At 35.5% G+C, this 15,454-nt stretch overlaps 1 protein-coding gene across 1 annotated transcript in view; it reads right to left on the bottom strand.

Annotated features, from left to right (window-relative positions):
• LOC122801223 (IgGFc-binding protein-like) overlaps nucleotides 1-15,454 on the bottom strand; it is a 691,109-nt gene that overhangs the window by 463,383 nt on the left and 212,272 nt on the right. Inside the window, exons 20-21 of the mRNA XM_044070776.1 lie at nucleotides 8,373-8,450; nucleotides 2,137-2,378 (exon numbers count right to left, since the gene is read on the bottom strand). Of these exons, the coding sequence (XP_043926711.1) occupies nucleotides 2,137-2,378; nucleotides 8,373-8,450 (320 nt within the window). The remainder of the gene's footprint in view (nucleotides 1-2,136; nucleotides 2,379-8,372; nucleotides 8,451-15,454) is intronic.

Here is a 15,454-nt window from a genome sequence, read left to right as displayed (position 1 = left end):
ATATATATATATATATATATATATATATATATATATATATATATATATATATATACACACACACACACACACACACACACACACACACACACACACACACACACACACACACACACACACACACACACACACACACACACACACACACACACACACACACACACAATGTATACACTTCATAAAGGGGTCACCATTACAGCAGTGGGCTACTGTTCTTTGTGCATTTATAACATCCATGAGCATATAGCTTACTCAAGCCACTTCTGCAAATGTGTGAATCTATAGCACATAGGTGTGCCATTGTTCTAATGTTCTTTGTACCTGTATAATATACGTGTTCATATTGCCAATCCAATCCACTTTTGCAAGTAATTGAATCTGTAGGAGATGGTTGTGCCTTTGTACATTTATAATATACATTTATATATAGCTAACCCAATTCACTTCTGAGAATTTGTGAACCTGTAGCAGGTGGGTGTGCCATTGTTCGAATGTTTTTTGTACATGTACATGTTATAGGCATTCCAATACACTTCTGAGAATGTGTGAATCTGAAGCAGGTGGGTGTGCCATTGTTCGAATGTTCTTTGCACATCTGCAACATGCATGTATATATATACCTAACCCAATCCACTTTTGAAAATGCATAAACCAGTACCAGGTGGGTATGCCATTGTTGTAATGTTTTTGTACAGCTACAATATACGTGTGCATATACTTCTGAGAATGTCTAAATCTGTAGCAGTTGGGTGTGCCATTGTGCTAATGTTCTTTGTACATGTATAACATGCATGTACACTTTGCTAACCCAATCCCCTTCTGAGAATGTGTGAATTTGAAGCAGGTGGATTGGCCACTATTCTAACGTTCTTTATACATGTACAATATACATGTACATATAGCCAACCCAATCCACATTTGAGAGTGTGTAAATCTGTATCGCATAGGTATGTCATTTTTCTAAAGTTCTTTGTACATATTTATTGTACATTTACATATCGCCAACCCAATCCACTTTTGAGAATGTCTGAATCTGTAGCAGGTGGGAGTGTCATTGTTCTAATGCTCTTTGTACATTTATAATATACAAGTACATATAGCTAACCCAATCCACTTCTAAGAATGTGTGAATCTGTAGCATGTGGGTATGCTATTATTCTAATGTTCTTTGTATTTCTATAATATGCATGTACATATAGCCATACCAACAATCCACTTCTGAGAATGTCTGAATCTGTAGCACATAGGTGTGCCATTGTTGTAATGTTCTTTGTACATGTATAATATACATGTACATATAGCCAACCCAACAATCCACCTCTGAGAATGTGTGAATCTGTAGCACATATGTGTGCCATTGTTCTAATGTTCTTTGTACAGGTATAATACATATGTATGTACATATAGCGAACCAATCCTCATTTGAGAATGTGTGAATCTCTAGCAGGTGGGTGTGCCTTCTACATGTACAACATATATGTATATACAGCTGATCCAATTCACTTCTGAGAATGTGTGAATCTGTAGCATGTGGGTATGCCATTGTTCTAATGTTCTTTATATTTGTGTAATATACATGTAGATATAGCTAACCCAATCCACTTTTGAGAATGTGCGAATCTGTAGCAGGTGGGTTTGCCATTTGTTCTAATGTTCTTTATACATGTATAATATTCATGTACAAATATCCAGTCCAACAATCTACTTCTGAGAATGTCTGAATCTGTAGCAGGTGATTATGCCCTTGTTCTAATGTTCTTTGTATAATATATATGTACATATAGCTAACCCAATCCACTTGTGTCAATCTATAGTGTGTGGTTGTGCCATTACAGTAGTGTGCTAATGTTTGTTGTACATGTATAATAACTGCCTCCTTCTCATCTCTGCATGTTACTATTTCTGTGACTTGGTGGAAAAAAGCATCCTGCTGTGCTTCTATTAAAAAGGATTTTGTCTTCAGGTATTTCATTTTTAATGTTAATGAACTGTAATGTTTCTTTGTATTTAACAAATTATGTTTTAATTTTTGTACAAGACTTCTCTGCATCACTCCAGTCAAACTATGTATCATGAAAGACATCGAAGCTAACAAGTACATAATGGTACATGCTGAAAGCATGGGGTAAACCTTACCTTGACCACCTTGCCTTTGTCTAGTACAATGCTGTAACTGTTGACATCAATAGAAACTGATTTGACATATGACACATGTGTATTTCCCCCTCTGAATTCATTTGCAGCTGCAACTTCATAGTAAGGTAGAGTGCTGTTGGCACAGATCGTAGATAGTAGATGGCTGCAGTTTCCCATGTAGGTATGGGCCAGTCCATCAAAGGTATGGTAGTGGGGGTCACTGTGCACACTGCAGATGGCCTCTGAAACAAGTAAAGAGTCATTAGTTGTTAATACTACATTCATTTATTAAAATGCATGTAAGTGAATGAAACAACCAGGTGTGTTAATAACAGTCTATAGTATCTGAGTGCTAAGCAGAGACTATATCTACATAATCTGATGGTAAGTTAAGTCAGTGAACAGTAACATTTTTCATGCCAAATCTCCCTCTAAACAAGAGCCACTAGCTTATATATTTATGTTCACTACTGTACCTTTATTGAGAGATATACACCTCAATCCAGGTCCCCCTTCAAATAATATCACCACACCTCCGCTTGGAATTAACTCTCACAAATCTATTTACATGATAACCTTAAGTTTTCAAAGTATTCACAACAAAATATTTAATTTTCATGCCTGGATCACCCATAATCAACCAGACATTATTGCCATGACAGAGGTCTGGCTCAAACCCTACATTAATGATTCTGAATTTCTCCCCTGGGCTTTCAAACTATAAGATCTGATAGGCCTAATAAAAAAAGTAGCACTAATTTTTCCAAACACCTTCAACATAGTGGCTTATACAAATCCTATTCCCCAATTCTCTAATCCCAAAATTCTTATTGCTTTCCTAAAAATGAACAGCTGCAAACATCTGTGTATCATAGTTCTCTATGTACCCCTGGAAACAATATACCTTTACTAGGAGAAATCCTTGCCTGGATTTCTAGTAACATTAAAAATGAAACTGTTATCCTAGGTGACATAAATATCAACTAGCTAAACCTGAGCTCCAACATCCCTGCTTCTGATATTAATCTATTCAACTTCACTCCGCTCATAAACACCCCAAGCAGACCAAATAAGAATAACACCATAGGATCCATACTAGATTAGATTCTTGTCTCCAACCCCAATAAAACATCTGTAGCAGGCACTCTTCCAGACAACCTGAGTCCACGCCTTTATCCACTGATCCCCCTCCTCCAACCAAAATCAACACCATTACAAAACAATAAGGAACCTAACTGGTTTCAAACTTTTTACCTTTGTTGATACCCGAAAAAGATTAACTGGCACAAACTAAAAACTCTCCCACTAGACAATTCTGTCAACTATTTTAATACTATATTTCTGAATATGCTAAATAGCTTTGCACCCCTTCACTTGAAAAAGATCAAAACAAACTATGCCCTGTGGCTGACCAAGCCTGCAAAAGATCTGATGCACTCCAGAGATAAAATATAATATATAATATAATATAAATATAAATATAAAATATGGAAACAGTATCAAACTAATAAAAATCAACCTCACCTGATACATTTTAAATATCTTTGTAATAAGGTAAAAAAAAAAAAGTTTATAAAGATAAAATGCATACTATTCAATACTGTAGTCGAACCATAAACAAAACGCTAACACATTCTGGAATTCTACCACATCACTCCTGAACCCTGGCACAAAAAATAGCTCATTTACACATCCCAACAAACCTTCTCAAGAAATGGCTTCTCTCTTTAACTCTTTCTTTATTAAATTCTATAGCTGACATTACTGCTAGCTTTTCTCATGATAGAGACTGCATAAGTAATGCTGCTCCGCCAAAAACCTCCACAACCTTCCCTATCTCTACCATACCTCTCAACTGTACAGATTTTCACAGAATGTCTACATTTTTGTCTCATATTTTTGGTCCATTTTTCATAAAATTGTGGTTTCCTCGCAAATCATTGTCAAGTTAAGTATTGAAGTCAGAAAATAATGACATACATTTGAGTTTCAGACTTCATACCCTTCAGAAAATTAATGCTAACACAAAACCTGTTATTTTAACATCTTTCTAAGTTGTTAAGAGCAATATTTAAACATTGTCCCTGTTTATGGGCCTTTGCCCCCATTATTTATGGCTTTGTCTAGATTTCTTGCTCTAAGTAGTTGAGAAGTATGATCTCTACATGCACTTCATCTACCCGTGAACCCAACACCCATTCTACCCTCAAATTCACTCTTAATCCCAATTCTACCACAACTATTAAAAGACTACTCCTAAAGCTCTGACACACCTGACAGTATATCCCCCATATTTCTAAAGTTTGCTTTTGAAGCCATTGCATTCCCTATAAGTATTCTTATTAATAGATCCATTTGAGAATGTTATGTGCCCAAATTATGGAAGAAAACTTTCATTCTCCCTCTTCATTAGGGTTGCAAAAACATAAATATCACCAGCTTTTGTCCTTATTGTTATTCTGTCCCCTATCTCTAAGATCTTAAAAAAAGTGCATTCACATTCAGCTGATGCCCTGTCTACTTCATAGCCCTTCCTGTCTTCTATGCAACATGGTTTTAGACTTGGCCATAGCACTACAACTGTCCTCATATCTTTCTTGAATACTGTTAACAGAGCTCATGACTCTGGGAAAATAGCATCTACCCTCTTTTTAGATCTCTGAACCAACTGCTGGAATCCAAACAGAAAACGACCAGAACCAGTTCACAACTGTTTTCTTACAGGAATTAAGCACTTTTGTGTGTATATAACATACACTTCTTCAGAATAAAAAACATTCACAAAAATTCAGTTTAAATAACCCACCAAAAAAATCACATGACCCATCAACACACCTACCAATTCTAATATTAAAGGCTACTTGCTCATATAATAAAATACATAAAAGTCTATACAAATATATACTAAGAAAACACTAACCTAATGTTTCCCTAAAATGTACAACATAATAACACATTAAATATAGTGAAACATAAGTCTTAAAACACAAGCTGTGGATAAAGACTAATTTTTTAGTGGGTTATTTAAACTGAATTTTTGTGAATGTTTTTTATTCTGAAGAAGTGTATGTTATATACACAGAAAAGCACTTAATTCCTGTAATAAAACAGTTGTTAACTGGTTCTGGTCATTTTCTGTTTGGATTCCAGCAGTTGGTTTAGTGTTTTTTGTCATTTTGTGTTGCTTGGGTTCTCTTTTTAGATCTATTAAAGGTGTTTGATACAGTTTCCCACCCTTTACTACTAGCCAAACTCTCAAACTTTGGACTTTTCCCCACCACTCTCAACTGGTTCTCAAGCTGTTTAAAAGACAGACAAGAGGCCATCAAATGGCAAAACTATCTATCTCTTCTTATCTTAACACCTCTACTGAAGTTCCCCAAGGCTCCACACTTGGTCTCCTCCTATTCAATGTTGTTGTGTCTTTCGGCTTTTCCCAGTTAGAGGTTGCTACAGCGGAACTCCGGTCCGCTAATGATTGGCAGTTGATTTTTACGTGCTCAGTTGCCAGCCCTAATGCACAACCTTCAACGAAGGTACGCCCATTCACGCATGTCTCCACGCAGAAGAAGCTCTAGCTGAGAGTCGAACATGTCAGCATCTTACTGTGTAGTGACAATGTTACCGCAGCACCACCACAGCGGATTTGGTCTCCTCCTATTCAATATTTTCATTAATAATTTCCATACATCTATGACCCATGGAACTCTTATTCAATATGCGGATGACTCAACTATTGTCTCTTTGGCTTACTCTATTTCTGAACTCCAACTTAAAACTCAAAAAGTTTTTCCCCCACTGAGTCCTGGATGCATAATAACCAGCTAGCCCTTAACCCAAATAAATCCAAGATTATGCTGTTCATCCTTGAGTAACCAATCCTGTTAGACAAAACCATGTTTAATAGCTATTCCCAAAGTAAGGTACAAATACAAATTGTTAGCTACACAAAACTTCTAGGAGTCACCATAGACGAACATCTAAAATTTGAATAAACCTGAAACACAACATCTGAAAAACTCATCAGAAGCTATGAATCCTCTACAGGTACAACCAGTTTCTCAGCCCCTCCACTAAACAAACCCTTGCCTCCACTTGCCTACTCCCTTCTCTTATGTATGGTGCCCCTCTGCTTACCAACCTTCAAACCACTCTAAAGGCCAAGCTTGAGATGTGTTATAATAAAACTGCAAAATTTGCAACAAATTCCAAAAACTTCTCCCATCACTGTACTGCTCTACACTCTGTAAAATGTCTGGAACTACCAAACTACCCCACCTATCTTCAACCAACTACAGCTCACAAACCTATCTTTAAACTTTCTGATTGTCCTGCCCTTAGCACTATATTCAGCTACTACCTCCCAAATAGATCTGAGAATCAGCAACTTCTGCAGGTTTGCAAGCCAAACCTGCATCCTGACCAACTTCTTTACTCTTACTTTTTAGCCAAAAATTGGAATGTTCTACTTTTAGCCATTAGAATAATCCAAAATCCTGCCAACTTCAAAATTTCTCTACATGTATATCTATCTTCCATCTGGAATTGTACTTGCATTCAGCTTCCCTGAATACCTAGGTTCTAATGGTATATATTTTTTATTTTCTACTTTTATGCTATGTTTACCAAAAATTCATCTATGCTCTAATTATCTCTAAAATTATTGTAATTTGTCTCTTCTATTTGTCTTGTCACTGGATTTCTAACTGGTGTTTAACTTCATAAGCTAATTTGTTTATATTGAGGAGCTTTTCTCCCCAGGTCTCAACTGAAAATGGGCTCTGAATGACCCAGTGAACTTTCCTGGGAAAAAAACTGCACATAGATAAATAAATAAATGTGTGCTTGGCAAATTTTTCTTTGGTAGTTTAAGTATCATTCTGAGATGCTGTTGAAAGTAGAACATGATATAATCATTAGTGTCTAGCTGACAGGTCAGCAAAAGCAAAGAAATAAACTTAAAAATTTGTCTCATTTTCATGATGAAGACCCTTCTTTTGCATTCATTATTCCTTATCCATTACTTATTTGTAATAACCTTTGCAATTATTTGATCCTCATATAGTGTTTAAGCATTCATTTCAATTGCTCCAACTTCTAGTGACTGCACAGTGCATGTTATATGGCTGTAAGGTAAGACACTGGTATGCTGTGCTGGCACAGTCTCCCTACCACTTTTGGCTGAAGAATACTTCTGAATTAGATTTGTATTAGAGATCATCATCACACAAGAACAGCTGCCATCCTCACAAATATACTCACCAGGAATGCCTTAGAATGAGAGCGTGCAACCATATCAAACTAACTTTTAGTTGTACCAGAGAGCAGACTATGGAAAGAAGGGAAATTCTAGTACATCGGAATCAGCTGACTGGAATGGAATTTGTTGTGCATTCAACGATAAAGAGGGATTGGAAGGTTCTCTAATACCTTAAAGTTTATCAACAGAAAACATCTTTATTCCTTTTATATACTTAAAATAACTGAGAACATCAGATGGAATTAAGCAATATGACAACCCTCTAATGAACAAATCTTAAAACAATATGGCAGCCCTCTAATGAACAAATCTTAAAACAATATGGCAGCCCTCTAATGAACAACTTTTCTGCTCAAATTACAAAGAGAAACACAGTTAAATGAATAGAATAAAGTAAACTCATAGCTGCATCATTCCTCCAAACCAAAAAATAATATTTCTCAACCTACATAACTTATACTACTCAAAACTGATGGCTTATAAAGATGTAGTTCTGTGTTTATGAAGCACTACATTATATATTACGATTATTGGTGCATATTTTAGGGTCAGCAGCCTTTGAACATTCAGTATCACCAGACATTTGACGTACATGTATGGTCTTAAACTGCTTTAATCTTGCTGCTGAAATACTCTTGGTTACCAACAATGCTGACGAGTCCTCTTTACAAATAAGTAGAGTCATACTAATTCAAAGGACAATCCCAAAAGATGGTAACATCTGCTGTTTATGTATAACAATACATGATGTCACTTTACACTAGGAAGGGCAGCTGTTTTGGTCAGAAACTAACATGGACATCAAACAATGCCATGATAAATGAAATGAGTGGGCATAGCTATTAACCCTAGGAAGTATCAACATTTATATATTTCTTTTCTCCTGAAAACTTTCAGTTATGAAAAAAATTGAGAAATTGAAATTTAACATCAAAAACCACAGCAGTACTGAATGTCACGAATGAAGGTGAGTTACCTGTTTCTCCTACAGGTGTTGTCGTTGTGATTGTTGAAGTTGTTGTTTTTGGTGTAGTTGTGCTGTCTGGTGTGCAACCTAAAACACAAATTACATTTTTAAGATAGTAGCATTGATTGGCAAGATTAAGTAAATCTTGTCTATTAAATTAGCATCAGCTTCCTTTTCTGTGCCAAACCTGCAAATAATGGGAAGCCACCACTTGCAATAAGGCACAACAGATTTTTATGTAAGAAAACTACAAATAGTGAAAGGCTATCTCTTTCAGAAATGACAGACAAGGCATAGTCCTATAGCCTTCAGAGATTCATTGTATTTAACACTTTAGGTTCCACTCATAGTTTTTATTTATCAAATCTAACACAAATTATCCAAAAGTAGTTGCTTCCCTACCCAGTTTATCATCACTATTTTACCAATAATAGTATTTAATCAATCAGATTCAATAAATATGTAAAAAGTATAGTAAATTCTGAAGTTATATATACAGCAGTGTTCTTCTAGATCTTTTATATGAAAACCTTCCTTTGCCTCTCTCTCTCTCTCTACATATATATTTATGTAAATGCATGATATTTTGTGAAATAATGAAAATACCTAACAGCAAGAACCAAATCACTAAAGAAAACATCAAAAGTAAAAAGAAAAGAAAAGAAAGGCAAACTGGGTAGTCATTTAAATGAAGCACAAAACAGATAATAAAACAAAACATAATAAATTAAGTGTTTTTTGCGGCGGGGGGGGCTAAATCTTCATGCAAGCTATCCACATTCGGAAAGTTAAATATTTTAACTCCACAGATATACCACTTCAGAGAAGGGAGGACTCTCCATCAAAATAGGAATCAATGATTCCAAAAAGTAATACAGCAAACTAAACATACAAACCCATCCACAAAACACATAAAACAAACCCATATGAACACTAAAATCCACAACCCTGACACAAAAAATAAAATATTTTTGGCATTTTTGTCAATTGCACAAACCAGTCATTGAGCTATAAGGCAGTCATTCATTTTTGTGCCTTGCGACCCTAAGTATATTTAAATATATACGCATGTGTGTGTTTGTCTGTGAGTGTGTGTGTGTGTGTGTGTGTGTGTGTGTGTGTGTGTGTGTGTGTGTGTGTGTGTGTGTGTGTGTGTGCACACGCGCAATAACAATACTTGGCTATCACTTAGTAAGTCACAAATGACTGACCACTGCAGAAGCCATCTATTTGTATGCTACACTGCCTTTCAAACAAAATGCAAAGTACACAGCTATGCACTTGCAATTAAAATACTACACAAAATTTAACTTACACTAAATGAAACTACATCTAAACCAAAACACCCAAAGAAACCCATGTATACAACTAGATAATACACTTAAAGATGTAAAACATTAATTTACTTGGAAGCTGTAGACCACACACTGAGATGGGAGATATGTGTGCTAGCTCCACAGTTGTACATCCACAAGTTCAAAAAAAAAAAAAAACACGAAGAAAGGAATAGTTGACCTCCATATGTCAGAGATTTTGTGTGTGTGTGTGTGTGTGTGTGTGTGTGTGTGTGTGTGTGTGTGTGTGTGTGTGTGTATGTGTACATGTGTATGTATCATCAACATGATAATAAAACCAACACACATAAAAACCATACCAAACCTTTATCTCTCCCATCCTCTAAACCCTCTAACCTACTATCCATTGCCCATCTCAATATACGTAGTATCTGTAACAAAATTAGTCAACTTCATGCCCTGCTTGAAACCCACAAATTTGATATGTTTTGCTTATCAGAAACTTGGCTAAAGCCATCAATTAAAGACATAGAAATTACCCCACCTGGTTATAACATTGTTAGACTTGATCGCACCACCAGAAAGGGAGGGGGAGTAGCTATTCTATATAAAACAAAACTAAAACTTACTCCTCTAGACCTTACCCTTACCCAAAACAACAATGCCGAAGTAATTTGCTCCAAGATACAAGTAAACGATACTAAAGCAATAAACGTCATTTGTGCATATCTCCCCCCTGGAAATAACATCTCCACCTTGGAACATATTCTTGATCAACTCTCTAATAAACTCCCTCAAGAAACACTATTCCTTGGGGACTTTAACATAGATTGGAAATCCTGTAACAATATTAACCCTACTTCCCATATAAACCTTTATGGTTTCAAACAACTTATTAATAGTCCCACCAGAATCAATAAAACAAACAAAAAAGAAACCACCTTAGACTGGATCCTTACTAACTCCTCCCTGCAAACCTACCAAACTGGCATCCTTCCTGATGACCTTAGTGATCACTCCCTCACCTACGTCATTAGAGCGAAAACTAACCTAACCTTACCTACCACTTTCAGAACACTACACTCCGAAAAACAATTTAATCCCGAACAGTTTCAAACAGAACTTTCACAATACAATTGGACCCCTCTAAAACATCTCACACTTAACAAGGCAGTTGAACACTTCAATTCAACATTCCTTTCAATCCTAAATCAACATGCCCCAAGTCGCAGCATTAGAACTAATACTAAAACAGCACCCTGGTTAACCACTGATACTAAGTATAAAATCATCCTCAGAAATTAATCTTGGAATAAATGGCGTTCCTCTAAAAACCCAACTGATCATCAAACCTTTAGAGAGCTAAGAAACAGTACCAAAAAAGCCATCCTTTCAGATAAAAAGAACTATTACTTTCAACTTCAGCAAACCACCAGAAAAGAACCAAAAAAGTTCTGGTCCAGTATTAACAATCTACTAACACCAGGCAAAATAGTTACACCCAACCCTCAGGATTCTGACCCTGATAATCCCACTTTAATAGCCAATAACTTTAATACTTTCTTCACTAATTCCATACAAAGTCTAGCTAACCACCTATCTCCTGACACTTCTCAACTACTCTTAAGTAGCTTCAATAACTCTCTTCCTCCCCTTCAGCTACAACCTATATCTACCTCCTACATACAATCTCTTATACAAAAGCTTAAACCCACTACCCCTTCAGCAGATAAGCTTCCTGCTGAATTCCTGCAAGTAGCAGCAAAAGCTATTGCTTACCCTGTCTCTATCCTAATAAACAGATCCATAAAAGAAAGTACTTTCCCTGCAATCTGGAAGATATCATACATCATACCCTTACACAAAGGAGGTAAATCTATTGACCTCTCTAACTTTTGCCCAATAGCACTATTATCTCCTCTAGCTAAAATCATGGAAAAATGTATACACAAACAATTACTTAACCATCTCCTCCTTAACAACCTACTAGCTAAGACTCAACATGGATTCAGACCTTCACATAGTACTACCACTGCATTACTCTCTTTTACCAACACTATCAACTGTAACCGTAACAACAACAAACTAACTTCTTCTCTTTTCCTAGACCTATCAAAAGCCTTTGATATGGTAAATCATACACTTCTTTTGCACATACTTAAATCTCTTGCCTTGGATTACTCTTCCTTAACCTGGTTTACATCTTATCTTGAAAACCGTCAGCAAGCAGTACTCTGGAAAAATTCACTATCTGCTCTACTTCCTATCTCTTTAGGCGTACCTCAAGGATCTATACTAGGCCCACTTCTATTTTCTATCTTTATTAACGATCTCCAATCATCTATCCAAAACACTACCTGTATACAATATGCAGATGATTCCACAATAATTTATACAGCTTCCTCTCAAATAGAACTCCAGTCTCTTACACAAACAGCCTTTTCAACCGTAGAACAGTGGTTCTCAAAAAGATGTCTACTACTTAACCCCAAGAAAACAAAACTATTACTATTTTCACCTACCCACAAATCTACTCAATTAAACTTCACTATTATTGCAAGTGATAATTCCCACATTTCTCCCGACTCTACAACAAAACTGCTTGGTGTTACTATAGATAATAATCTTAACTATGATTATCACATCAATAACACAATAAAAGCAGTTAATAAAAAGATTGGATCACTGTACAGAATCAAACCCTTCCTTACACCTGAAGCTCGGACCACCTTAGCCCAATCACATCTTATCTCTACCCTTCTATATGCTTCCTCTATTTACACCAATCTCTCTAAAAGTAACCTCAGGAAACTCACTACATCTTACCATAATATTGCTCGATTTGCCACAGCATCTCAGTCTAGAACTCACCACACAATTACACTGGCTGGAACTTCCTATCAAGCTTATCTATCAACAACTCCTAATAGCACACAAAATTCTATATCAACCATCAAAAACACCAGCTCTTAGCAACCTCTTGACTCCCTATAATAACCTGAAACAACTACGTTCTTCTGAGAAACTACAAGTTAACACTCCTAAAATTACAAATTCTGCAGGTAACTGCCTTTTCTCCAACTCAGTTGGCAAAATATGGAATAACCTTCCCTCACACATCTCCTCTCTAGCCACTCTTCCACTCTTTAAGAAACAACTTCTATTACATCTCAACAAATTCTGGCTCTGCTCTTGTACCAACCCTGACTAACCTGCTTTCATCTTTCTTCTATCATAATTCATTCTTCACCACAATACTTTTCTCTCTGACTACAAATGACTTAATGTCTTTCTAGATACTACTGTTCTCATATATGTAAAAAAAAAAAAAAAATTTAATCGTCTTTTATATTTATGTCTTACATATTATGTATTGAAAGTAGTTAATCCCTTACTTATTACTTTAGTTGGTTTTATTTGTTTTAGTTTTAGATTTGTATTACCTGTACTAAAATCTTCATATTTTTGCTCATTGCTTTTGAGCTAATTACATATGTTTATTTTTATTATCTTGCTTTCATCATTGGAGGTTTTCTCCCCGGGCCTCCACTGAAAATGGACACTGATCCAGCTGGACTACCCCGGTTAACAAATGTAAAATAAAAAAATAAAAAAATAAAAATGTGTGTATTTACATATATCTATTTATAGATGTATGCATGTGCATATATATATATATATATATATATATATATATATATATATATATATATATATATATATATATATATATATATATATATATAGATAGATATAGATATAGATATAGATAGAAAAGAGAGATGCATCTGTCCCTCTAGCTATCTATATATACATCTATCTCTTTATCTATATAGGGATTGCGTTACTCTTTTCAAGCCAAAATTTAAGAAATGTAATATTGTAGATCAAAATAATATTACTTTTACCTCCTCATGCATACATTTTGTAGTAGCTGTCAAATATATGAACAGTATAAAAAGTGTATTTTATATAAACTGGGGTGATGGAGTCATGTATACAGTTTAGTTTACTGTATTTTTATTCTGCAATCTTATGTATAATTATTTGTTAACTGGGTAAGTGAGTTAGTCCAAAGGCCTTTTTCTGCCACATCCAGAGCCAAAAAAATCAACAGTCATAAATATGTCAAATAGATGTAGGGATACATAGTACGAATATAATGCATAGTAGTCATATAATACACATATAATCTAGTCTGGCAACTGAGGACAGTAGATTATTATTTGTAGTCAGAGAAGTATTGTAGTTAAGCTTTTCATTTAAAAAGCTATCAGGCAGAATGTCTGAAACATTTGTAATTATTTTCAGCAAAAAATGTCACTAAATCTTTTTGTGAGAGGTTAGAAGAGGTGAAACCTTTTTCGTTTTCAGTGGTAGTGTAATCTAAGGAGGCAGGTGTTATATTAAGGAAGTTTTCTTCTACAGCTTCAGATTTGAAATGTCTTTTAAGTGAGATTAATTTCTCAGCTCTCTAAGGGAGAGTTAAATGTTTGAATATTAGGTCGGAAGACAATGGTGATCATTTATGTTGACTGACTGAAGAGAAGGAGAACAAAAGGAAGGTGGCTTATGCTACTACAGGGAGCCATTCATTTTTTCAGGAAAAAGGCAGTTAGCGCACAAGACTAAAGCTCTGACTTTTTAATGATCTGCTACCTTTACCAAGGGTACAGGGTTTGAATCTTTCTACTTTCATTTGCCTGCTGTGTGACCTTAAGCAAGTCACCTAACCAGCCAGTGCTTTGGAGCAATTGGGAATTTGGGCTATGCTCCTTAATGGTCTCCTGGACTGCATGCATAGTAACTATGAACTTTTGTTTGTAAGTACCCAAGCGATCAACTTGCATTCTAAATGGTGATTGCCAGATACCATATCTCAGACATCATAATCAGAGATTGACAGAACATGGCTTTTGGTACTTGTCTCACAGCTCGCTAGGAAAAGTACAAAAGTACAACAGATTGTCTTTATGACATCTCCATGAAGAGACAACTAGAACTGGAAATATCTTTTGTGTTGTAGCTTATATCCATGGTATACTGAAATGCTGATGTATCCAGTTATGAAATTCACCTGATGAGAAACCCTTGCTATGAAAATTTACTGAATCAGGTCATCCATGCTGTTTAGCGATGCTATTTATAAGGGTGATATGAAAATAGCATAGGAAATGGTTACACTTTGAGATGGAGGTATAGCTTAGCTCTGCTATTTCAAAAGCATCATTAAGTTGCTGTCTTATCAGTATAATCCTAAATGCCAGTAGAAAGAGGCATTTGAATATTGTTTTCATCATGCAGAAGTACAGAAACACAATTCCTTCATGTTGCTGCTCCCTTTCACAGCTTGGTATATCTACAGACTTGATACATGGCAGTGCCTTAGAAATTGATACATTAGTTATGTTGACAAATGTACAGTATCGAAAGGTTTCAGAACAACTGGGTCATATAATAATGTGTAGTTTTTAATGTTATACTTAAAAAGGTTGGAGTGTTTATAAAACAGTACATTGCTAAGTTATTGGTAAAGAGAGATTCCAACTTTTGCTGTAGAAATACCAAAGAAAATAAATATTCACCAGTATATATCTGCAAATATAACTTAGCTAAAGAGTAAAGAGAGTTTTCAGAAACTGCCAAAATAAAAAAATTAATAGAGAAGCTTACAAAAGTATTATAATGACTGCCTCCAGCATCTGCCATCTCTTCCTTTTCTGTTAAGTCATAAAGAGTTAGCCAGTAATGGCAGCTGAATGCCCAGCAAAGCTCATCGTATTCATTATTACAGAG

The sequence above is a fragment of the Protopterus annectens genome, chromosome 4.part1 (genome assembly GCF_019279795.1).
Source record: "Protopterus annectens isolate FY-2018-M chromosome 4.part1, PAN1.0, whole genome shotgun sequence".
In the NCBI taxonomy this organism is placed as follows: Eukaryota; Metazoa; Chordata; order Ceratodontiformes; family Protopteridae; genus Protopterus; species Protopterus annectens.
This window is presented reverse-complemented; position numbering and strand designations above follow the sequence as displayed.